General features: G+C 45.1%; 1 protein-coding gene across 1 annotated transcript in view; it reads right to left on the bottom strand.

Moving 5' to 3' along the window:
* The window catches only part of LOC126281886 (ubiquitin carboxyl-terminal hydrolase MINDY-3-like), a 202,690-nt gene that overhangs the window by 5,507 nt on the left and 170,369 nt on the right, over nucleotides 1-26,814 (bottom strand). Inside the window, exons 5-7 of the mRNA XM_049981201.1 lie at nucleotides 18,303-18,461; nucleotides 9,778-10,024; nucleotides 2,755-2,933 (exon numbers count right to left, since the gene is read on the bottom strand). Of these exons, the coding sequence (XP_049837158.1) occupies nucleotides 2,755-2,933; nucleotides 9,778-10,024; nucleotides 18,303-18,461 (585 nt within the window). The remainder of the gene's footprint in view (nucleotides 1-2,754; nucleotides 2,934-9,777; nucleotides 10,025-18,302; nucleotides 18,462-26,814) is intronic.

The following is a 26,814-nucleotide window of genomic DNA, read 5'->3' as shown; positions in this document are numbered from 1 at the left end:
CATGAATCAGTGGAATGCGTGGTGTCGTGTACGCCCGACTGTACGGACAATGTACATGAGTACAATGAAGACGATACGTTCTTAGCAAGTAAAAGCGATATCCAAACACGTGTCGAGCCATGAAGTTCATCACCCTTGTCAAACAGGGAGCCATAAATCACGTCTCTAGGCAAAGGAAGAAAAGGACAATCGTTATCCAAGGTGGAGGTACTAACAGAATTACGTACATGGAAGATCATACGCAACACAATAAAAAAAACAATTACGAACAGATTTCCAATAAGCTCACAGTAACAAGACCGTGTAGTGCATAAGAAAAATTACGGACATTCAAGGGAGGACAAGGCGTATTTGTTACAAAAAACGTTTCGAAGATACCTCATACAGTTTACAGGATGTGCACGATAACAACCTACTACGTTGTGCACATCAAATTGCGTGCGACGCAGACTACAGTGATTTCAAGGGAAGCAGTGGGTGGTGGCATAACTTCAAGCAGTGCTACCGAACTGGAAGACCTAAGGTAACGAAATTTAAAACGAAGTGTCAGCTTGACAGTGCACAGCAGACTGCAGAATCGGCCCTAAGATTTTTAGATGAAATATACAAACTTATCCCATAGTTCAGTAAGGAATTTGTTTTCAGCTCCGACCAATCGGGATTCGAAGAGGAAGTACATATGAAAGGAATCCCGGAAATTAAAGGTACCTAGAGAGCTGTATCAAAATCAACTAACATCAATGCCTCAACGCGTCCGCATACAGTTATGTCGATGGTAAATTGGCTGGAAAGTTATTTGTCGTGCTGGAAGCAGTTGGAGGTGTCTGTCCTACCCCCCCCCCCCCCCCTCCCCGATTCTTTCTTGTGTGCATGATCTTGCAAGGGCAGAAGGGAACATTTACGTCACAGCAAGCAAGAGTGGGAAAATCACTCAATAAGAAATGCACACTATTTCTGTAAAAATACAGGTTTCATTCTGCATGTGTGAAAGTTTTACAGTGTGTAGATACATCCTTCCCGCTTGTTTTCAAACTTAGTTCAAACCGTTCCCGTGAATCCGTGAGTGGCGCCGTCACAGCATGTCTTCAAGATGACTGCTACACTTGACCTTCGTCAGAAGCAACGTGCTGCCATACAATTCCTGTGCTGTGAAAACGAGACAGTGGGAAACATCCACAAGAGGTTGAAAAAGGTGTATGGAGATGCTGCTGTCGATCGCAGTACAGTCAGTCGGTGGGCAAGCAGGTTACGTGGTGAAAGCGGGCATGGCAATATCGAGGATTGGTCTCACAGCGGCACACATTCCAGACAATGTGCAGAGAGTTAACGAATTGGTGACTGCTGACAGACGCATCACAGTGAACGAATTGTCACGCTACGTTGGGATAAGGGAAGGAAGTGTTTGCAGAATACTGAAAGCGTTGGCGTTAAAAAAGTTTTGTGCCAGGTGGGTTCCCAGGATGTTGACAGTGGCTCACAAAGAAACAAGAAAAACGGTATGCAGGGAACTTTTGGAATAGTACGAGAATGGTGGAGATTAATTTCTTGGAAGAATTGTGACAGGTGATGAAGCATGGCTCCATCAGTTTTTACTAGAGACGAAGAGGCAATCAATGGAGTCACATCATGCAAATTCACCTAAAAAAAAAAAAAAATTCAAAACCACACCTTCTGCTGGAAAAGTTATGGCTACGGTGTTTTTCGATTCCGAAGGATTCTTGCTTGTGGACATCATGCCAAATGGAACCACCATAAATTCTGATGCATATGTGACGACACTGAAGAAACTTCAAGCTCGACTGAGTCATGTTCGGCCACATCGGCAAAAGCAGGGTGTTTTGCTGTTGCACGACAATGCACGGCCACATGTCAGTCAAAAAACCATGGAAGCGATCACAAAACTCGGATGGATAACACTGAAACACCCGCCTTACAGTCCTGACCTGGCTCCATGTGACTATTATCATCTCTTTGGGAAACTGGAAGACTCAATTCGTGGAACAAGGGTTGAAGATGATGACTCCCTTGTGCACAGTGCCAAACAGTGGCTCCAACAGGTTCGTCCAGAATTTTACCGTGCGGATATACAGGCGCTGGTTCCAAGATGGCGTAAGGCAGTAGAGAGGGATGGACATTATGTGAGAAAATGACAGTATTGTTCCTAAAGGATGTATTTACACACTGTAAAACTTTCAAACATGTAGAATAAAAGATGGATTGTAAAAAAATAGTGTGTATTTATTTTGGAGTGACCCTCGTGCAACTGTGGTATGAGCACTGATTTTGCCCGATAGCTGATCAAAATAACTTTCCTTTAGAGCAGACTGTCTCTCTCGAGAAATTTATGCCGCCTGCCTGGAACCACCAGACAAATTCAGTCTCTGGGTGTTTGTTATTTCTGTGCCTATAAAACATATTACCGCACTAGCTGCTGATACACCTTAAAGGATAGGCAGTTTCACGATGAACTCCACGACATACTGTTTTGTATTCGGTTGCGTGCTATCACGTTCCATCAGATCTCATCACCCCGTTGTGTCAACATGATTCTATAATCATTTTTTAAGAGTGGATACCTAGCTTAACGCCCTGCACGGTTTGTAACTCTCAAGAAGTTCGCCTTCGATTTTGACGGTGCGAACCTTTGTGATGGAGACCACCTGGTGAAATAAACTACGCACTTTGTGATGTCTGTCGGTAAGCTGAAGCGCCATTCGGTCTGGCAGCGGTGCTACTGCAATGCAGACGACTTACCTTGCCGTCGGGCGCGGAGCCGGACAGCCCGTTGTAGTGGTACAGGATAAAGGAGGAGGGCAGCGGCTCCGAGGGCGGACACAGCTCGCGCAGGAAGGCAGACTCCAGCACCACGCCGCACCCGTCCGGGTCCAGCTGCTCGCACAGCACGTCCGTGAAGTCTCCGTCCGCCGTCATGCCTGCCACACATCGCCATCTCAACTGCTGCTGGAAAGGCTTTCACATACCGCATCGTTTTATTAATTTCCAATACAATATACAGGGTGTTTCAAAAAGAGCGACCTGATTTTGGAGGGTAGTAATTACTAAACATGGGACGTGCCGGGAAGGAAATGTGTGTTGTCTGAATGGGTGTTACCTGGAGTTTCGGAAAACTGCCGTTAGGTGTCAGTCGATGCGTCTTCTCAGTAGAGAGCCTGTATAGGGAGAATGTGGCCAACCGGATGATACGGCGGCCATTTTTCTGCCAAACTGCGGGCGGGACTTTTGTATGGCCAGTAGTGGGGTAGTGGACTACACACTCACCGTCAAAAGCACAAGACAATACGGCGAAATCATTCGTTAAATGCCTTTCTTTACAGCTATGATATACTCATAGTAACCTACTAACAAGGGAACCTCCCTAGCGCACCTCCCCTCAGATTTAGTTATAAGTTGGCACAGTGGATAGGCCTTGAAAAACTGAACACAGATCAATCGAGAAAACAGGAAGAAGTTGTGTGCAACCATAAAAAAATAAGCAAAATATACAAACAGAGTAGTCCATGTGCAAGATAGGCAACATCAAGGATAATGTGAGCTCAGGACCGCCGTGATCCCGTGGTTAGAGCGAGCAGCTGCGGAACGAGAGGTCCTTGGTTCAAGTCTTCCCTCGAGTGAAAAGTTTACTTTGTTTCTTTTCGCAAAATGATGATCTGTCCGTTCGTTCATTGACGTCTCTGTTCACTGTAATAAGTTTAGTGTCTGTGTTTTGCGACCGCACCTGAAAACCGTGCGATTAGTAGACGAAAGGACGTGCCTCTCCAATGGGAAGCGAAAAAAATTTGATCGCAAGGTCATAGGTCAACCGATTCCCCCACAGGAAAACCAGCGATTGGGCTAATCAAGAGTAAATCGAGCAAACGTATAGTTGTGACGACCACGGCGGACAGAGCCATCACACCGACGTCATCTCAGACGCCGTCGCAATCTGATCCACCGCGCGACCGTGGCGCGGGGCGCGGACGGCGGAGGGAGCGTGCCGCGGGCGGAAGGTATTTAAATCGGCCGCCGCCGCGACCGAACCCAGTTCCCCCTGAGCAGCCACAGCGTACGGATCTCCGTGCCGGCACGTTCACAGGAGCTCAGTCCGTCAGTTCACCTGATTATGGCGACATGTTTGATCGCCGAAATATTGTGCCCGTTGGACACTATAGACCGGCAGTACACCCGTGGATATTTTGACTTCTGATATATTCTATACGACACTGGTGACAGCATGTGCGCCACATGAGAGGAATTTGTTGTCGACCCACCTAACTTGAACACTTGGCGAATGGGTAAAAAGATTCTTCTACCTTGCCCGATTTAGGTTTACTTGTGGATACATATTACGGCGCAGTTACCTCGCATCGGACGGACGGACGGACAGATAATAATTGTCTCAAAATAAAAAATTAAAATTTTCACTCGAGGGAATACTTGAGCCCAGGACCTCTAGTTCCGCAGCTGCTCACGCTGACCACGAGACCACGGCGCTCCTGAGTTCATAATAACCTTGATTTTGCCTGTCTTGCGCATGGGCTACTCAGTTTGTATATTTTGCTTATTTTTTCATAGTTCCACACAACTTCTTCCTGTTTTCTCGATTGATCTGTGTTCAGTTTTTCAAGGCCTATCCACTGTGCCAAGTTATAACTAAATCTGAGGGGGGTGCGATGGGAAGGTTTCCTTGTGAGTACAACACAGGCAAATTTGATACAGTGGCTACAAAAATTATTCGTTACTTGCATTTGTCTCCTTTAAAGTTCGTTTACTAGACATATTGCAATGAAAGTAACGTAAATAAAAAAAATATAGTGTATAGCATTTGTTTTGTATCGGAAGTACATAACGCTAAAGATTTAACGTACCTGTATTACGTCAGATGAATGAAAGTCGTAAGCAGTTGTTTACTTGTGACATGCAAAAAGTGTGAGACGTGTTAGTACTTTTTGTCACGTCTTCCAACGTTTTGCATGTCACAAGTAAACAACTGCTTGCCACACACACACACACACACACACACACACACACACACACACACACATATATATATATATATATATATATCCTTTCACATATATACTGAATACCTCTCGTACACAACAAAAGAAAAACATTACAAAAATCAGGTAATGTTAAATGTAGGCTGCTGTAATAGCGACCAAGTATAACAAGAAAACTACCGTATCCCTTCTACCCCACAGTAACTAGGCATACTAAAAACTGTCTTCAAGAATACCTACAATTATTTACTACGAATAATGTTTCAGCAGCCATGACAACAACGGAAAACGTGCTTACAACTTGCCTGCGTCAACAGTCAGGCAATAATACTGAAACCAAAATAATGCCCTAATGTTCTGATTCGGAACGAAATAAAGTTTTACGCTACAAAGTCGAGTGAGCATAGCACAACAACTACAGGAACTTTCCGTTTCCAGCAAGGACTGTCAGATATTGGCTTCACAAAAGCTTGTGATGCTACCAGTATGCACGAACTATTAAAGAAATAAAAGCTTAAAAATGCAGTAAATTGCGTGACTAAAAATATTTTAAAAAACTGACACCTTAAAATCAACTCGTATTTAAGATCGCAAACGCTAATTACGTACTAAAAACTATGTACAACTAAATCGAACATGCATGCACAACGCATAACAAGTCTCTCAATAATTCAAATACCTTTTCATCGTTTCCAAAAGTCCTTTGAACTTCAACTCAACTCAAAAGGACGGCGAACATAGGAAGCGCGAGAGACGTTTGGCAGAAAAATGGCGCCAAAGCTAATCAACCAATCACGGGGAACTTCACCTGTGGCCACTCGCTCTGTATACAGGCTCTCTACTTCTCAGTTGGCAGTCAATCAGAAGTAAGATGGCGTCCGTTCAATAGAAAGCGTTGTGTGTGCTGCAGTTTGCTAAGAGTGAGTCAGTGACTTCGTTCCAACCTGCTTTTCGTCGGCGTTTTGCCACTGATCCGCACATTTGAAGAGACAGGATTTTTGTGTAAAAGCAGGAGTCCAACTCGATCTCGCAGTTCTGATGACATGGTGGAAACAATTGGGCTAACGATTTAGCGGAATCCACGAAAGTCTATTCGCCGCACTTGAAGAGAACTGGCAACGTCTCATACGACTGTCTGGCGACTGTGAAGGGGTCGTTTTGTGTATAAACCATACAGACTAATATTAGCGCAAGCTCTTCAGACTGGTGATAAAAGGAAATGGTTAGACTTTGGCAATGCTCTGCTGGAGGATATGGAAAACGATACACATTCGTCACGTTAATTCTCAGTGATGAAGTAACATTTCATGTCAGCGGTAAAGTAAACCGCCATTACGTGCGCTAATTGGGAATCCAGAACCCTCATGACATTACTGAACACGAAAGAGACTCACCTAAAGCGACGTTTTCTGTGCCATTTCCCCTGAAGACATGTACGGGCCCTCGTTTTTTGATGAAAACACTGCCTCGAATGGGCTGTCTCCAAAACTGGAGAATTGGCAATTTCCACAATTTCAGGAGGACTCCCACGACTATTTTCCGACAGAATGGAGCTCCATCACACTGGCGCCAAAGCGTACATCAATCTGTCAATGTCACTGCCTCAATGCTGGATCGGGTGCGTGAGACCCCGAGACACTGCCCTCCATGCTTGGCCTTCAAGATCGTCAGATATGACCCCGTGTGATTTTTTTCTTGTGGTGATACGTAAAGGAAAGTATATTCATATTCTCTTTACCTCGAGACATAGAAGAAATGATAGCATAACAACCACCATAACTTCTGTAAAAATATAGAAATTGCCGAAGATATTCTTACGAGTGACCTAGGGATTCTCAGCGAGTACTTTAGAAAATGGAGGCTACAACCTAGTGCTACAAAGACGGAAGTATCTGCCTTCCATTTAAACAACAAAGTGGCCAACAGAGAACTACATGTATATCTAGACGGGAAAATACTTAATCACAACAAACACCCAAAGTACCTTGGGGTTACCCTAGATAGGACACTAACATTCAAAGAACACCTGACGAAAACTGCAACGAAACTTAAAACACGCAACAACATATTCCAGAAGGGCTGTGGTACCACTTGGGGCTCCAGAGCATCTACCTTAAGAACATCCGAACTTGACAGTGGCAGAATACTGTGCCCCAGTGTGGCTCAACAGCAAACACACACACATGGTAGAAAGCCAGGCTTAACGCAACAATGCGTATTATATCAGGCACAATCAGGCCAACTCCTACAGTGTGGCTGCCAGTTCTCAGTAACATAATCCCTCCAAACCTGCACCGAGAACACGCTCTGGTTAGAGAATTTCAAAAAATCATGACCAACCCTCAAATACAAATCCATGAAGATACTTACGACATTCAAGGAAACCGACTCCGTTCTAGACATCCTCCACTAAAGACTGCACAGGCGATGCACCAAACCAACTTTAAAATAAATGACCTATTGGAAGAGGAATGGGAGAGCAGAACAGCAGTAAACTGCCACAGTATGCCATGCATCTTTAGTAAACCAAAAGGATTTGATTGCCCTCGCAAAGTCTGGTCAACTCTTAATCGCATCAGAACCAACTGTGGGAGATGCGCTGACTCCTTACACAGATGGGGTAAACTTCCTTCTGCCGCTTGCGACTGTGGCGCGAGAGATAGACGGTCAAACACATCGTGCAGGAATCTCCACTAAGGGCATATGAGGGTGATCCACACGATTTCCTAATGGCGACCCAAGAGGCAATCGACTATATATTATCTAAGCTGGACGTTTGTTTGTGATTGCTCTTCTGTGAGTGTAAATTTATAATTGGTGGTGCCCTTATACAGGGTGTTACAAAAAGGTACGGCCAAACTTTCAGGAAACGTTCCTCACACACAAATAAAGAAAGTACGTTATGTGGACATGTGTCCGGAAACACTTACTTTCCATGTTAGAGCTCATTTTATTACTTCTCTTCAAATCACATTAATCATGGAATGGAAACACACAGCAACAGAACGTACCAGCGTGACTTCAAACACTTTGTTATAAGAAATGTTCAAAATGTCCTCCGTTAGCGAGGATACATGCATCCACCCTCCGTCGCGTGGAATCGCTATTGCACTGATGCAGCCCTGGAGAATGGCGTATTGTATCACTGCCGTCCACAATACGAGCACGAAGAGTCTCTACATTTGGTACCGGGGTTGCGTAGACAAGAGCTTTCAAATGCCCCCATAAATGAAAGTCAAGAGTGTTGAGGTCAGGAGAGCGTGGAGGCCATGGAATTGGTCCGCCTCTACCAATCCATCGGTCACCGAATCTGTTGTTGAGAAGCGTACGAACACTTCGACTGAAAAGTGCAGGAGCTCCATCGTGTATGAACCACATGTGTCGTACTTGTAAAGGCACATGTTCTAGCAGCACAGGTAGAGTATCCCGTATGAAATCATGATAACGTGCTCCATTGAGCGTAGGTGGAGGAACATGGGGCCATATCAAGACATCACCAACAATGCCTGCCCAAACGTTCACAAAAAATCTGTGTTGATGACGTGATTGCACAATTGCGTGCGGATTTTCGTCAGCCCATACATGTTGATTGTGAAAATTTACAATTTCATCACTTTGGATCGAAGCCTCATCAGTAAAGAGAACATTTGCACTGAAATGAGGATTGACACATCGTTGGATGAACCATACGCAGAAGTGTACCCGTGGAGGCCAATCAGCTACTGATAGTGCCTGCACACGCTGTACATGGTACGGAAACAAATGGTTCTCCCGTAGCACTCTCGATAGAGTGACGTGGTCAACGTTACCTTGTACAGCAGCAACTTCTCTGACGCTGACATTATGGTTATCGTCAACTGCACGAAGAATTGCCTCGTCAATTGCAGGTGTCCTCGTCGTTCTAGGTCTTCCCCAGTCGCGAGTCATAGGCTGGAATGTTCCGTGCTCCCTAAGACTCCGATCAATTGCTTCGAACGCCTTCCTGTCGGGACACCTTCGTTCTGGAAATCCGTCTCGATACAAACGTACCGCGCCACGGCTATTGCGCCGTGCTAATCCATACATCAAATGGGCATCTGCCAACTCCGCATTTGTAAACATTGCACTGACTGCAAAACCACGTTCGTGATTAACACTAACCTGTTGATGCTACGTACTGATGTGATTGATGCTAATACTGTAGAGCAATGAGTCGCATGTCAACACAAGCACCGAAGTCAACTTTACCTTCCTTCAATTGGGCCAACTGGCGCTAAATCGAGGAAGTACAGTACATACTGACGAAGGTAAAATGAGCTCTAACATGGAAAGTAAGCGTTTCCGGACACGTGTCCACATAACATCTTTTCTTTATTTGTGTGTGAGGAATGTTTCCTCGAAGTTTGGCCGTACCTTTTTGTAACACCCTGTATATTATCCAAGCTGGATGTTTGTGACAGCTCTTCTGTGAGTGTAAATTTATAATTGGTGGTGTCCTTATATACAAACTGTTGTTTATTGCTCTGTTTATATATATGTGATTCTTTTTAAATCGAGTTGTTTCTGTAATTTTTATTGTGTTGTTATGAGAAATACGCTAAATAAATAAATAAAGTAAATATTCGCGATGTGAATGTAAAATGACTCGTTCTACAGCATTAGGATATGTCACGCAAAACGACCCATGGAACATGAAAGTAACTAATTACAGCTGCATGGCATGCATGTTGTAAAAATATCTGCATTACTTATGTGTAGGACTGTACCGTTAAGGATGTAGGCTTAAGCAGTGACAGACCTAGGGCGGCGAGCACATCGGGCAGCAGAGCTCTGGGCACGAACCCGCCGCCGTCGGCGTCGAACTGCCGGAACACCCGGCGCGCCTGTTCTGTGGGCGCCCAGTCCCCAGCGAGGCGCCTCTCGGCGGAGAAGAGCACGGTGAGGTGCGTCTCGCTGGCCAGCAGCCACACCGGCTGCCGGGGGCTCTTCAGGCACGCCCCCACCTCGCAGTGGCGCGCGCGCTCCATCACCGTCAGAAAGCCCACCTGCGCCATGCGACACGCTCCGCTATACGCTCCACCCTTCACAGTAATAACTGGAGAGACTTTCCGCTTGTGCAAGACACCGTGTAGCATCTCAACTACCGGGTGTCACTGTATCCACAGTTACAGCTTGACAGAATTATACATTAATATATTCTACTATAAAAAGACAAGACCTTGTTTAAGATTTTTACCAAAAATCTCAAAAACACTAGACCGATTTACTTCAAAATTTTACAGGATACTCTTGGATGGACATGGGCTATATGTACACTACTGGCCATTAAAATTGCTACACCACGAAGATGACGTGCTACAGACGCGAAATTTAACCGACAGGAAGAAGATGCTGTGATTGCAAATGATTACCATTTCAGACCATTCACACAAGGTTGGTGCTGGTGGCGACACCTAAAACATGCTGACATGAGGAAAGTTTCCAACCGATTTCTCGTACACAAACAGCAGTTGACCGGCGTTGCCTGGTGAAACGTTGATGTGATGCCTCGTGTAAGGAGGAGAAATGCGTACAATCATGTTTCCGACTTTGATAAAGGTCGGATTGTAGCTTATCGCGATTGCGGTTTATCGTATTGCGACATTGCTGCTTGCGCTGGTAGAGATCCAATGACTGTTAGCAGAATATGGAATCGGTGGTTCAGGAGGATAATACGGAACGTCGTGCTGGATCCCAACGGCCTCGTATCACTACCAGTCGAGATGTCTGGCATCTTATCCGTATGGCTGCAACGGATCGCGCAGCCATGTCTCGATCCCTGAGTCAACAGATGGGGACGTTTGCAAGACAACAACCATTTGCACGAACAGTTCGACAAAGTTTGCAGCAGCATGGACTATCATTCGGAGATCACGGCTGCTGTTACCCTTGACGCTGCATCACAGACAGGAGCGCCTGCGATGGTGTACTCAATGACGAACCTGGGTGTACGAATGGCAAAACGTCATTTTTTAGGATGAATCCAGGTTCTGTTTACAGCATCATGATGGTCGCATCCGTGTTTGGCGACATCGCGGTGAACGCACATTGGAAGCGTATATTCGTCATCGCCATACTGGCGTATCACCCAGAGTGATAAGCTACAATCCGACCTTTATCAAAGTCGGAAACATGATTGTACGCATTTCTCCTCCTTACACGTCTCGGTCACCTCTTGTTTGCATGGGGGTCACTTTGAACAGTGGACGTTACATTTCAGATGTGTTATGACCCGTGGCTCTACCCTTCATTCGATCCCTGCAAAACCCTACATTTCAGCAGGATAATACACGACCGCATGTTGCAGGTCCAGGTCGACTGCTGCCCTGGTCAGCGCATTCTCCAGATCTCTCACCAACTGAAAACGTCTAGTCAATGGTGGCCGAGCACAACACGCCAGTCACTACTCTTGATGAACTGTGGTATCGTGTTGAAGCTGCATGGGCAGCTGTACCTGTACACGCCATCCAAGGTCTGTTTTACTCAATGCCCAGGCGTATCAAGGCCGTTATTACGGCCAGAGGTGGTTGTTCTGGGTACTAATTTCTCAGGATCTATGCACCCAAATTGCGTGGAAATGTAATTACATGTCAGTTATAGTATAATATATTTGTCCAAAGAATACCCGTTTATCATCTGCATTTCTTCTTGGTGTGGCAATTTTAATGGCCAGTAGTGTATATTAATATGTATGTATCCACACACACACTATAAAAATGGCTGTATGTGTTTATGTATGCTTGTATATCAACATCTCCTCCTAACCACTGGACTGATTTCAACTTGTGGGGTAGGCTGTTTAGGTTTTTATGTTGGTAACACCACGTAGCGCTCTGCATGAAAATCACTGACTGTGCTGTGTGCATTCTGTGGCTGATTGACATTGTTGGCATATTCGCTATTGTAGTGTCGGGCTGTTGGATGTGAACAGCACGTAGCGTTGTACAGTTGGAGGTGAGCCGCCAGCAGTGATGGTTGTAGAGAGAGATGCCAGAGTTTTGATAGGTCACCATAAGCGGAGGACCTGGACGTGCGTCCGCCAGAAAAAGGAAATTTTTTAAAGATAGATGTCATATATATATATATATATATATATATATATATATATATATATATATATATATATATATATATAATGACTTTTAAACATTATTAAGGTAAATACATTGTTTGTTCTCTATCAAAATCTTTCATTTGCTATCTATGCCTATCAGCAGTTAGTGCCTTCAGTATTTAGAATCTTTAATTTAGTTTGCAGTATTGGCACTCTCTGTATTGCAGTAGTTCGAGTAACGAGAGTTTTTGTGAGGTAAGTGATTCGTGAAAGGTATAGGTTATTTTGTGAGGATTATTGAAAGTCAGATTGAGTTGCCCTAAAATTATTGTGTGTCAGTTTAGTGTTGATCAGAATAAGTAAAGAGAGAAATATCTGAGTACGTTCAGCTTTGCTCAGCTGTTTGAAAATCAAATAACGTAAGAGGTTTACCAGCACTGTTATTTTTAAATTTTTCTAAGGGGACGTTTCAAACTAAACTTACTATCTGGAAAGAATCGCTGTGGACTTAAGAACCACCTACCTATCAAAGGGGGGAGGTGAAATAGCAGTGTAGCCCACAACGTGCTAATACCATACACTTTGTTTATTCAGTATTTGGGAATGAGAACATTTCATAACTTGCATCAAACTTTGCACATAATTTACGAAACTTTTGCTCGCTGACAACCCCCAAAAAATGACGAAACGACAAAAGTTTGTCGCTTACTACATTTTCGCTGTTCATTCAGAAAAATTGCCGCGTGAAGAACGGTGATTTAATTTATTACGTCTTTACTACTAAATGTATTCGCGACTCATTTTGCAAACAGTATTCTCATGTACCACTGAATGACCCAGCAAAATATATCATTGTAAGACCCGCAGTTCATGAGATATGACCCCATAAACAGTGAGGTTCGTGAAAAACTGCCGTTTTACTTATGACGTTTTAAATTATTACTTCCTTACAACTAACTCTGTTCCAACACTTTACGGAGACAGTATCCACGTACGCGATCGAGCGTTTACAATTCAAGCGGAGCTACTCACTGAAGTACAATTTGGGGTATAATTGTCATATGGCAGCGAAACTTTGAACAAATGCTAATGCAGTAATTCGGAACCGATTTACTCAGGAAAAAAAAAATTTCCAATTGTGGCCACCAGGTGCAAATCTGTACATTCTATGATTGTATTAAATCCATACTGTCAGAGGCCGAAGTGGCTGTGCGGTTCTACGCGCTGCAGTCTGGAGCCGCGAGACCGCTACGGTCGCAGGATCGAATCCTGCCTCGGGCATGGATGGGTGAGATGTCCTTAGGTTAGTTAGGTTTAAGTAGTTCTAAGTTCTAGGGGACTAATGACCTCAGAAGTTGAGTCCCATAGTGCTCAGAGCCATTTGAGAGCCATACTGTCATTTGAGAAGCCATGAAGTGAGTGAACAGCACGGCTATCGAGAAGAGAGGACGTGGGCTGTTAGGGAAACTGTTTTATGTGAACAGCAGCAGTTACAGTGCTGCATTTTGAGAGTATCGACTCACTGAAAGGCCTGAGGAGCCGATGTCATTACGTGCTTTAAAGAAGGTGATAATGAAATTCGAGAATACGGGTGAACTTGGAGTGACCCTTGGATGGGAAAGGCGTCCTATTCCGGTGGAAGTTATTGACGAATTTGCTGTTGCCGTAACTGTCCATGCAGAAAGTGCTCTGGGTAGTGCAACCGTTCGTGCAGTATCACGCATTTATCCATTCCACGGTCAACATTACGGGAAGTTGTGCAGTCTGTTTTACTCTGGTACCCGTTCAAGATCCAGACGGTGCAGCAACTGAAACCTCGTGATTCACAGCAACGTTGTGCAGTTGCTGTTCGGTTTCTGACACGGATCGAAGTTGATGGCATGTGGCTGAGCAATATTCTATAGAGTGACGTGGCATATTTTACACTGCAGAGTACAGTGAATATACAGAACAGCCGAATTTGGGGTACTGTTAAACCGCATATTGCCAAAGAAGAGCCACTGCACTCGCCATATACATGGTTCCACAAGCACCTTTGTTTTTTGGTCCGTTCTCCTATGAATAAAATACAGCCAAAGTGACTGTTAGATATACCGAGGCGTCGTTGTACACCATGTGATTCCTGCTGTGGAGGAAAGCAATTGTGTGGAAACCAAGATGGGGAACATATCATGTCACGCGACCAGTGAAACATCTGATTAATGCAACCTTCCAAGACAGTGTTACCTCCAGAGGTTTTCCGGATGCGTAGCCAGAAATATCACCTGATCTGAATCCACGTGACTTTTGGCTCTGGGGATATGTAAAAGAATGCATTTACCAGGGATACGTTTAGTATCTCCCTTATCTAAAGGCACGTATACAGGAACACGTTACTCAGACTCCAATGGAACTGCTGCGAGCAACTGTTGGTCACGTCGTCTTACACCCTCTCGTTGATGTCTCCGATGCTCATACTGAAAAAATTGTGTCAGTGGCGGTTATTAATAAAATCAGTATTATGTCTTTCCCGTTTGCTTGACCTTTTCTGCCCATGTCCCTTTCCTAATCGGTTTCTATACGACTTTCTTTCATTCACAGTGCCAGATTTGCGTTTGGTAGCAAAAATGGGGACTAACTTTTTCCCCCAGTTTAAACCGGATCTGGATTGACGCATTAAAGTATTTCCCACGTTTCGCTGCCATACGACAGTTGCAACCCACACTGGACATCTGTGAGTAGCCGCACTTTAAGTATAACCAGCCAGTGCCTAGAAATATACGAGTATGTCGTTGTACGACATATAGTTGGGGATATACGACATCATAAACGCTAAAATTCGTGATGCATGACGTTCAAATTTATTACTTCTGTGCTACTAACTCTATTCGTAACACATTTTGCATACAGTATCCACATATGTCGCTGATTTTACCTACAAAAATATATCATTGTACGACATATAATTCAAGAGTTACGTCACAGACATTCAGCTGTGTAAAAATGACACTGCAGGGCGAAATTTGCTAAAATACATCTGCAATATGTGTACATAAAAGAGTGAAGTATGTTACATATGTTTGAAATACACTACTGGCCATTAAAATTGCTACACCAAGAAGAAATGCAGATGATAAAAGGGTATTCATTGGACAAATATACTAGAACTGACATATGATTACATTTCCACGCAATTTGGGTGCTTAGATCCTGAGAAATCAGTACCCAGAACAACCACCCCTGGCCGTAATAACGGCCTTGATACGCCTGGGCATTGAGTCAAACACAGCTGCGATTGTGTGTACAGGTACATGCAGCTTCAACACGATACCACAGTTCATCAAGAGTAGTGACTGGCATATTGTGACGAACCAGTTGCTCGACCACCATTCACCAGACGTTTTCAATTGGTGAGAGATTGGAGAATGCGCTGGCCAGGGCAGCAGTCGAACATTTTCTGTATCCAGAAAGGCCCGTACAGGACCTGCAACATGCGGACGTGCATTATCCTGCTGAAATGTAGGGTTTCATAGGGATCGAATGAAGGGTAGAGCCACGGGTCGTAGCTGGCCGTTGTGGCCGTGCGGTTCTAGGCGCTTCAGTCTGGAACCGCGTGATCACTACGGTCGCAGGTTCGAATCCTGCCTCGGGCATGGATGTGTGTAATGTCCTTATGTTAGTTAGGTTTAATTAATTAGGGGCATTTGAACCATTTTGAACCACGGGTCGTAACACATCTCAAATGTAACGTCCACTGTTCAAAGTGCCGTCAATGCGACAAAAAGTGACCGAGACTTGTAAGCAATGGCACCCCATATCATCACGCCGGTTAATACGCCAATATGGCGATGACGAATACACGCTTCCAATGTGCGTTCACCGCACTGTCGACAAACACGGATGCGACCATCATGATGCTGTAAACAGAAACTGGATTCATCCGAAAAAATGACATTTTGCAATTCGTGCAACCAGGTTCGTCGTAGAGCAAGCGCTCCTGTCTGTGATGCAGCCTCATGGATAACCGCAGCCACTGTCTCCGAGCTGATAGTCCATGCTGCTGCAAACGTCGTCGAACTGTTCGTGCAGATGGTTGTTGTCTTGCAAACGTCCCCATCTGTCGACTCAGGGATCGAGACGTGGCTGCACGATCCGTTACAGTCATGCGGATAAGATGCCTGTCATCTCGACTGCTAATGATACGAGGCCTTTGGGATCCAGCACAGCATTCCGTGTTACCCTGCTGAACTCACCGATTCCATATTCTGCTAACAGTCATTGGATCTCGACCAACGTGAGCAGCAATTGCGGTAGGTTAGAATCCGACCTTTATCAAGTTAGAAACGTGATGGTACACATTTCTCCTCCTTACACGTAGCATCACAACGTTTCACCAGGCAACGCCGGTCAATTGCTATTTGTGTATGAGAAATCGGTTGGAAACTTTCGTCATGTCAGGACGTTGCAGGTGTCGCCACCGGCGCCAACCTTGTGCGAATGCTCTGAAAAGCTAATCATTTGCATATCACAGCATCTTCTTCCTGTCGGCTAAATTCGTGTCTGTAGCATGTCATCTTCGTGGTGTAGCAATTTTAATGGCCAGTAGTGGATATTTGACATGTGCGTACACGGGTAAAGTCACTGGTAAACAGCTCATCCTACGCCCCTGAAATGATTCCAAACAAGTTCAGCACACTTATTATTTACGATCTAGAAAGAAACACTGTTGGGGAAAAAACCACCAGCCTCCTGTTGGTGTGATAACGTAGAGAGAGATGGGGGGCGAAGATGGTCAGACAAAGAGGGGGAAGGAGGAAATTGGTACAGATAGCGGTAGGAGTAAATTGACAGAGAGAGGGGAGAGGGAAATTGACAGCGAAAGGAAAGGGGAGATGAACAGAGGTAGGGGAGGGAGATGTAGGAGGAGGAGGAGCTGGACAAAGAGAATGAGAGCAGGATATGGCAAGAGAGAGGGGGAGAAAGACATGGACAAATAAGGGGGAGGACAAGATGGAATAAAATGGGGGAGGAGGGAATGGTCAGAGAGGGAAAAGGGAGTTGGATGTAGAAAGGAGTAGGAGGAGATGAACAGAGAGAGGACACAGGAGGAGGTGGAAAGAGAGTAGGTGGACAGAAGAGGGGATGGAGAAAATGTACAGAGGGGGACGAGGTGAAGGATGAGATGGACAGAGAGAAGGGGAAGGAGGAAATTGCGCTCACAGAAGATTGGAATATGTACATACCTGGGCAACGCCGGGTACTCAGTGTAATATATAAAGGGCAAACTTCGTCAGCATAAACCTTCAAAATTCTTGAGTAATTTACATCAGATTTGCGCACTCTCCGCCCCACCTCTACAGTACAGCGTGTGGAGATGGACGAAGTCACGGAGGAAGAGTTAGCCACCGCCTATATACCGTATACTGGCGCACTATCGGGGAAAATATGACGAATATTGAGGAATCACCGAGTAGGAACTGTCTTTTTTCCGCCCAATAAAACACGAGCATTATTGAGAAGTGTCAAAGACGATCTCGGTTTGTGGAAGGCCAGCATATACCAGATTCCATGTGAGTGTGGGAAGACTTACATTGGACAGACAGAGCGCACAATCGAAGATCGTTGCCGAGAACATCAGTGGCACTCTCGACTTATGTACCCCAACAAGCCGGCAGTCGCAGAGCACTGTTTGTCCGAAAATCACGAAATGGACTACCAACATACAAGGGTCTCGACACAGACATCTAAATACTGGGATAGCGTCGTTAAGAGAGGCTATCGAAATTCGTACCAGGGACGGACTCATCAACAGAGATTGCGGTTATAACCTCAGCAAGGCATGGCAACCGGCACTGAGTCTAATTAAAAAAGAGGCTCAGCAAAGGAAACGAACGAGTGACCAGGGTGGACGAGGCAGTTACACCGACGCCACCACAGACGCCGACGCCAGCCTCTCAGCGACCGGCGACGCGCGGCCGTGGGCGCGGACCGCGGAGAGAACGCCTCGCGGGGCGGGGGAAGGGGATTAAGATCGGGCGCCCGCCCTCAGGAGCTCAGTTCGTCAGCGCATCTGACGATGGCGACATGTCTGACCGCCGAAATATTGTGCCCGTTGGACACTATGGAGCGGCAGTACACCCGTGGACTGTTCGAGCAAATAATTAATTGATCTTGTGTTATCAGCGAGGAATTAAAAATTAAGTGAGTTTAACAAGAACAGGGATGAAGAAGAATGGGTGCAGGAGACTGACCTCGCTTTGGCGCTCGATGCCTCTGAGCAGCATGCCGTCGATGTGGCGGTCTCCGTCCCACACGTTGCTGACGGCTCGGCCCGTCAGCATCAGGTTGATCAGGCTCTGCCCGCCGTAGCCGTGCTCCGGGTCGATCAGCGGTTCCGACGGGTCGTTCACCTGTCGGGGACAGGACAGATGAGAAATGGAAATGAGAAACTTGTGGGACAAAACAGCTGAGGTCATCGGTCCCTCGGCTTACCCAACTCTTAATCTAACTTATGCTAAGGACAACGCACACATCCATACTCGAGGGAGGACAACGAACCTCCGATTGGGGGAACTGCGCGAATTGTAGCAAGGCGCCTAGGACGGTGCGGCAATGTGCAAATCAAAGATGGTTCAAATGGCTCTGAGCACTATGGGACTTAACATCTGAGATCATCAGTCCCCTACAACTTAGAGCTACTTAAATCTAACTAACCTGAGGACATTACACACACCCGAGGCAGGATTCGAACCTGCGACCGAAGCGGACGCGCGGTTCTAGACTGAAGCGCCTAGAACCGCTCGGCCACAACGGCCGGCAATGTTCTAATCAACATAACACTTATATTGGGTGACAAAACAATTGGTATATCACCTGAGGCTCTCAGATTGTCAGTTGATAGTCTAATGAACTCTTGCTCAGTCAAGTAGCGTAGTGACGGTATGGCTTTCACACATTTCCCTCTTGAGGCGTCCTAGAGAACACAGCTCTTTCTTCCACAAAAGTGTCAAATGTTTAAATGAATCCCTTTGATCACCGAGCTGGATATGTGTACAGTGCATAATGGTGTTGTTATGGTTTATTACGGCAAAAGAAGCAAAGATCTGGTGAAGAGATACTTGTAAGTTATCTAAAATACTAAGCCAATATTCTGGACCACGGTACCTGCACACAACTCAACATTGCGTTATCTAACGACTTTTGAGGCAATAATAAATTTGATTTTCAATATTTCTTACAAATACCGACGTAATTAAAAATAAATAAAATATTGACATAATCTACTTATGATGAGGTATAACCTTATGTTAAAGGTTCAACACTGTAAGACAGGTATTAAAGTACGAGGGTTGGAACTATTCATTCACAACCGATACAAAAGAGTTACGTGTTGCACCTGTTACTGTCCTTCAAAGTAGTCACCAGCGTCGTGTAGAACCCGTTGCCAGCGATGTGGAACGCGTAATATACCGTTAGCAGAGCCTGTTCTGTTGATGGTGCGAATGGAGCGGTCTACTGCCTGTCGAATCACAGGAACAGTTCTGAAGGCGAATGCTACGAAGTGGTTCCTTCATCTTCGGAATCAAATCAAAGTGACAAGGACTTAAGTCCGGGGAGTATGATGGATGGTACAGTACTTCCCAGCCCCATCGACCGAACAAAGGAGCCACAGCTTGAGCTGTATGTCCCCGCGCATTGTCGTGCAAAATGATAGGTGGATTGCGCAAAAAGTGTCGCCGCTTCTTTCGCAAAGCTGGTCGCAGGTGATGCTCCAAAAACTAACAGAAATACTGTGCATCGCCGGTGGCATTCGCTTCAGAACTGCTCCAGAGATTCGATAGGCAGTAGACCGCTCCATTCGCACCATCAACAGAACAGGCTCTGCTAACTGTACACTATGCCTTCCACATCGCTGGCAACGGGTTCTACACAACGCTGGTGACTACATTGAAGGACAGTAACAGGTGCAAACATATAACTCTTTTGTATCGGATGTGAATAAATAGTTGCCACTATTGAAGTTCCAACCCTCGTATTAAACTGTGTATATGTCTCGCAGCGTAACTCAGCACGCGCAAATTACCCAGTTTATCGCTTACTACATTTTTGTCATTCATGCAGTAAAACTGCAGCATGAGGTATATAATATTTCAATTTGTCACTACTTTATTACTACCTCCATTCGTAACCCATTTTGCAGACAGTATCAAGATATACCACTGAATGTACCAGCATGATTATATCACTGTAAGACACACATTTCAAGAGATGTGAAGTACATACGCCGGTGCGTCAGATACAGCGTGCTGTAATCGAGCTTCGAACTCGAAGAGTTCGTCCGCAGATGGCGCATCCGCTCTTGAAGAATGACAATACCTGACCACACACTGGTGCTGCGACATCTGCAACATTCCGACGCCTTGGTATCACTGTTATCCAACATCTTCCATACAGTCCCGACTTGGCCCCATCCGAGTTTCACGGGTTTCCAAATACCTTGGAGGACTTCACTTAGTGTAAGCAGAGGTGAAACTGTGGCTCCCTAAACAAAGTTAAGTTCTACAGCGACGGTACCAGCAACCTGGTCTCTTGTCGGGAGAAATGTGTTCAGTGCCAGAGTGACTATGTTGAAAAATAAATATATAGACATGAAGAAAATAGATGTAGAATGTTAATACGGTTTATTTAAAAAGGTTTATAACTTAACACATAAAAAATTCGGAGGCTTTACTTCAGCTCATCCAAGCAGTTCAGGAGATATGACGTCATAAACATTGGGATACTTCAAAAACTAGTTTTGCTTGAAACGGAACGGAAAATGCCGATCCTGTGGTCATCCAGCGATTGATAACGAGAGCACTTAGCTACTAACATATTTTCAAACATTTTTTAAAACCTTTCACTCTTTTACGCGCTTCACGTCGACACTTAAGGTATTAACTCTCTGGAAATTAATCAGCAGTCTGAAGTTGTTTTACACAGGGGTGTTCGACTATTTAAAAATTGGGGGTTTACTGGTATTGTCTTCTCTATATCTACATACACACACCATAGGCTGGTATACACAGCATGGTTGAGAGTACTTCTTACATTTTCTTTAGCGATTATCTGTTTTATTCCACCTGTGTATTCCGTTATAAAGGAAAAGTTACTGTCTAAGACGTCAGACACAAAATTTTAATTATGATCTCGAAAAAACAAATTTATCTAAATAGCTTTCTGTTTGTTTGCAGGTACGTGTCTACAGTCGTGGTACACAGAAAGCCTTGTGTCCAGTGCTGTAGCACGCCGCTGGTAGTGTCAAACAGAATGGCACGGCCTTTTGACAACGCGCTTCACTATGTTTTGGCTGCTGTACTGACGTGCTCTATCATTAGACTCAGGACTTCCAATGACCACCACGAGTGCATTCGTGTTCCTTCAAACAAACAAAAATTTAATTACCTAGCTTTAGTTTTTCGAGGCATTTTGCTCTGATTGTTCAATCTTTCGGCCAACTTTGTTGTATGGGAGCGAAAGCTGGGTGGATTCAGATTACCTTGTCAACAAGGTTGAGGTTACGGATATGAAAGTAGCTAGGATGATTGCAGGTATTAGTAGATGGGAACAGTGGCAGGAGGGTGTCCACAATGAGGAAATCAAAGAAAAACTGGGAATGAACTCTATAGATGTAGCAGTCAGGGCGAACAGGCTTAGATGGTGGGGTCATGTTACACGCATGGGAGAAGCAAGGTTACTCAAGAGACTCATGGGTTCAGCAGTAGAGGGTAGGAGGAGTCGGGGCAGACCAAGGAGAAGGTACCTGGATTCGCTTAAGAATGATTTTGAAGTAACATCAGAAGAGCCACCAATGTTAGCACTGAATAGGGGATCATGGAGGAATTTTATAAGGGTGCTATGCTCCAGACTGAACGCTAAAAGGCATAATCAGTCTTAAATGATGATGATGATGATGATGATGCTTTAGTTTTTCAATATAATATTGAAAACTAGCTGACTATCCGTCGTATGCGCTTCAGTACTGTCAACTGTACACGAAGTACCTTGTTGAATTCAAAATTCTCCCGCGCTGAAAGTTGAAGTAGAGTAGTGTTGGTAGTTACAGAATCGATAGTACGTATCGAAGTATAGAAGTACCACCACTTTTTAAGTTTCCAAACCTGAAACAACTGACTGTAGCATGCTGCAAAGAAGCAGTTAAAATTTCGTAGTTGAAAAGTAGCTGTCTACTTCCACAGCACGAAAACAAAACAAATACCGCCCGAATAGGCTGTGAAGGCCCAACGGTACCGACCGCCAGCCGTGTCATGCTCAGCCCTTAAGCGTCACCAGATGCTAAAGGGCATGTGGTCAGCACACTGCTCTCCCGGCCGTTGTCAGCTTTTTTTTCCAGTGTCGCTACTTCTCAGTCAAATAGCTCCTAGACTGGTGTCATAAGGGCTGAGTGTATCCCGCTTGCCAACAGCAATCGGCAGACCCGGGCGGTGACCCACTCAAGTGCTAGCCAAGCCCGACAGCGCTTAACTTCGATCATTTGACGGGAACCGGTGTTCCCACTGCGGCAACGCCGTTGGCAGGCAGTACAAAAAGAAGTTAGGAAATTTATAACGTATATACGTTAAGTATATCAGATTTTTATTTGTACTTAATGAACAGTTACGATTTTTTCATAAAATTTATGCAATTGTTTATAAAAATGGACTATTCAGAAGGTTGGCAACTTTGACTTAGGGGAAAGGAGTCCAGGAGCGAGAAAATGGCACAGTTATACAACGGACAATTTAGGGAGAGAACTTACGGCCGTTCAGAAGGGGATCTCGTTATGAAACGCAAAGAAAAGATTTGGCATTCTCATGAAAACCAATTCGAATAAGTTTAAAAGAAAATGTGCTGAAATTATGGGGGCCAATGAGTTATCAATCAGACTTAACAAAAATGAATGATAAGAGGTCATAATGATTTACAGTGACTGGGGACAACTCCTGGATTTAAATGTCGTAAGAGTGACTGCAAAGTCATAACTTGATAAATGTGAACTGGAGAGCTTAGGTTCAAAAATAAGTTACCTGGAGACGACAATGTCCGGCTACTTGAAAAAAAAAAAAAAAAAAAAAAAAAAAAAAAAAAAAAAAAACCATCTATAAAAACGTATCTGCTCAAATGTCAAAAGACAGCCCGTTGAGATGGACAGGAATGATGTTTTTCCTGCTCAAATGTCAAAAGACAGCCCGTTGACGTGGACAGGAATGATGTTTTTCCTATTTTGGTACTTTTAAAATAGCCCTGGCAGGTGTTCCATCCGAAAATATTGTGAACTACGACAACACAAAGAAGAGAGAGAGAGAGATAGATAGATAGGTAGAGAGAGAGAGATTGAGTGTGTGTTCGGGCTGACTGCTTATTTTGTATATATCTTCTGCAAAAACTTGTTTAATTAAGTTGTTATCTGAGCTCATTATTTACGAAAAGTGGGCTAGTTGTAGCTTGATTCTGAAGTTAGCTAACGCACTTGATTAACTGAGCAAACAATATTATGTTAATAAGAATGTAAGAGTAATTAATTGAATATTATTTCAAGCACTGTAATCTTTATTTATTAATTTTTTAAAATTAAATGAACAGACATAACTTATGAACAACACGCTATATTCAGTTCTTTCGTTTTTTTCCTTCCCAGATACCAGTCCTGTACCTTGAGCCCTGTGCAATATCACCCTCTTAATATACACTCCTGGAAATTGAAATAAGAACACCGTGAATTCATTGTCCCAGGAAGGGGAAACTTTATTGACACATTCCTGGGGTCAGATACATCACATGATCACACTGACAGAACCACAGGCACATAGACACAGCAACAGAGCATGCACAATGTCGGCACTAGTACAGTGTATATCCACCTTTCGCAGCAATGCAGGCTGCTATTGTCCCATGGAGACGATCGTAGAGATGCTAGATGTAGTCCTGTGGAACGGCTTGCCATGCCATTTCCACCTGGCGCCTCAGTTGGACCAGTGTTCGTGCTGGACGTGCAGACCGCGTGAGACGACGCTTCATCCAGTCCCAAACATGCTCAATGGGGGACAGATCCGGAGATCTTGCTGACCAGGGTAGTTGACTTACACCTTCTAGAGCACGTTGGGTGGCACGGGATACATGCGGACGTGCATTGTCCTGTTGGAACAGCAAGTTCCCTTGCCGGTCTAGGAATGGTAGAACGATGGGTTCGATGACGGTTTGGACGTACCGTACACTATTCAGTGTCCCCTCGACGATCACCAGAGGTGTACGGCCAGTGTAGGAGATCGCTCCCCACACCATGATGCCGGGTGTTGGCCCTGTGTGCCTCGGTCGTATGCAGTCCTGATTGTGGCGCTCACCTGCACGGCGCCAAACACGCATACGACCATCATTGGCACCAAGGCAGAAGCGACTCTCATCGCTGAAGACGACACGTCTCCATTCGTCCCTCCATTCACGCCTGTCGCGACACCACTGGAGGCGGGCTGCACGATGTTGGGGCGTGAGCGGAAGACGGCCTAACGGTGTGCGGGACCGTCGCCCAGCTTCATGGAGACGGTTGCGAATGGTCCTCGCCGATACCCCAGGAGCAACAGTGTCCCTAATTCGCTGGGAAGTGGCGGTGCGGTCCCCTACGGCACTGCGTAGGATCCTACGGTCTTGGAGTGCATCCGTGCGTCGCTGCGGTCCGGTCCCAGGTCGACGGGCACGTGCACCTTCCGCCGACCACTGGCGACAACATCGATGTACTGTGGAGACCTCACGCCCCACGTGTTGAGCAATTCGGCGGTACGTCCACCCGGCCTCCCGCATGCCCACTATACGCCTTCGCTCAAAGTCCGTCAACTGCACATACGGTTCACGTCCACGCTGTCGCGGCATGCTACCAGTGTTAAAGACTGCGATGGAGCTCCGTATGCCACGGCAAACTGGCTGACACTGACGGCGGCGGTGCACAAATGCAGCGCAGCTAGCGCCATTCGACGGCCAACACCGCGGTTCCTGGTGTGTCCGCTGTGCCGTGCGTGTGATCATTGCTTGTACAGCCCTCTCGCAGTGTCCGGAGCAAGTATGGTGGGTTTGACACACCGGTGTCAATGTGTTCTTTTTTCCATTTTCAGGAGTGTAGTTCTGCTTGAAGTACAGTGCCACGTGAGTGAAGTCGTTCCAATCTGAGGCTGCTCTACATACTACACATTTATTTTTTAATTACGTATGTAAAGATAACTTATTTATCATTCATATAACATCCGTACATACCTAGCAACGAACATCAAAATATCAAACAAATCAATGATACACAAATAATACTTTCGTAACAGAATGTGCAAAATTTGTGCAAGTCACCCCAGTTGACGGTACGTGAATTCATGTCTCTCATCTTCTTCTTGTTGTCACTGTGCGAGATACACAAAAGAGGTAGCCGAACTTTGCACTATTTTACCAGAATGTCGATTGTCTAAATTTACGCAACAGATTTTCACGAGAGCAAGGTCAGTTTACTTCTAAAGATTGCCATTTACGTTCCCTTTGAATTTTCAAATGGGCGATTCCGATCTCTTACAAATCTTTTAAGGCATCTCTCAGTTCATTCGGTGTCTGCTGACTCTGGAGAAGCACTGCACAACTGGCCGCACAAACGTCTCGTATGGGATTTCCTTTACAGACGCAATGTACTCTCACGAAGTCCTTCCAATAAATCCAAATTTTTCATTCGCAATTTGTACTACAGAATTTACGTTTCGTCCCATTTCATACTGCTTTACAGTATTATCGCCAACATATTAAAAGCTGTGATGCGATTCTAAGTCTTCCTTCTTTCTTCCCATTCGCGTTAATCCTGTCTAGTATGGACTCCGCTGTACTCATGTTTTGGTAAATTGTGTCTATTTAAAGAGGATGCCTGATCTCGAGGTTTCAAAAAGTCGTTTCCTTGGATATTTCGACTGCCTATAGTCTTAAGAATATCTGGTCAAAAAGATTTTCTCAAGAAATTATATTTTATACCTGAAAAAATACTTTTGAATGGAAGCGCTCATATGCCCACTCCTGCTGCTCTCAGCACTTTGACCGTTAGCAGTGGAATAAAGCGGGTTGTAGCAAAAATAATTAATTTGTGGCGACTGGGTAATCCCCACCCCTTACGACATACACCCCCCTCCACCCCATATCAATGCCAGGAATTGTTTTGGCGGGAAATAGGTCATAGGGTTACCTCCACTAACCTAACTCCCCCACATCAATCCACTCCTATGACGTCACCCACCTCCCTCCATCCCCTACCTGATTTGTGGATTGGCAGAAAAAGACTCAATCTGTGCAGAGCTGCAGGAGAGGAAGGGATAAGGTATTTCTTTATTTATTTTGGAGAGAAACATATTGTGTTATACTGCTGTTGTATTATCCTCCAGACTCCATCACCCCTCGCCCTCACATTCTGCCACTCTCCACTCCCACTTTTTCCAACTGTGCATGTGTATGTTCAACTTGAAGTATGAATATGGACTGCCCTAGTCCACAGTACTGCCACCGGAGGATGCTTTAAACTATCCCCAGCCACCGCCCACTTTTCACCACTCCCCTCTCCACCCTTCCCATCGCGAAAATTGGCGACAAACCCTCAGTGCACACTGAGATGTTGGTGTGTAAGGATCCCCCATGTGGTCTAGATTACGCATCACCAGAGGGCGGTGTGTAAGGATCTCCCATGTGGTCTAGATTACGCATCACCAGAGGGCGGTC

The sequence above is a fragment of the Schistocerca gregaria genome, chromosome 7, assembly GCF_023897955.1.
Source record: "Schistocerca gregaria isolate iqSchGreg1 chromosome 7, iqSchGreg1.2, whole genome shotgun sequence".
Classification (NCBI taxonomy): Eukaryota; Metazoa; Arthropoda; class Insecta; order Orthoptera; family Acrididae; genus Schistocerca; species Schistocerca gregaria.
This window is presented reverse-complemented; position numbering and strand designations above follow the sequence as displayed.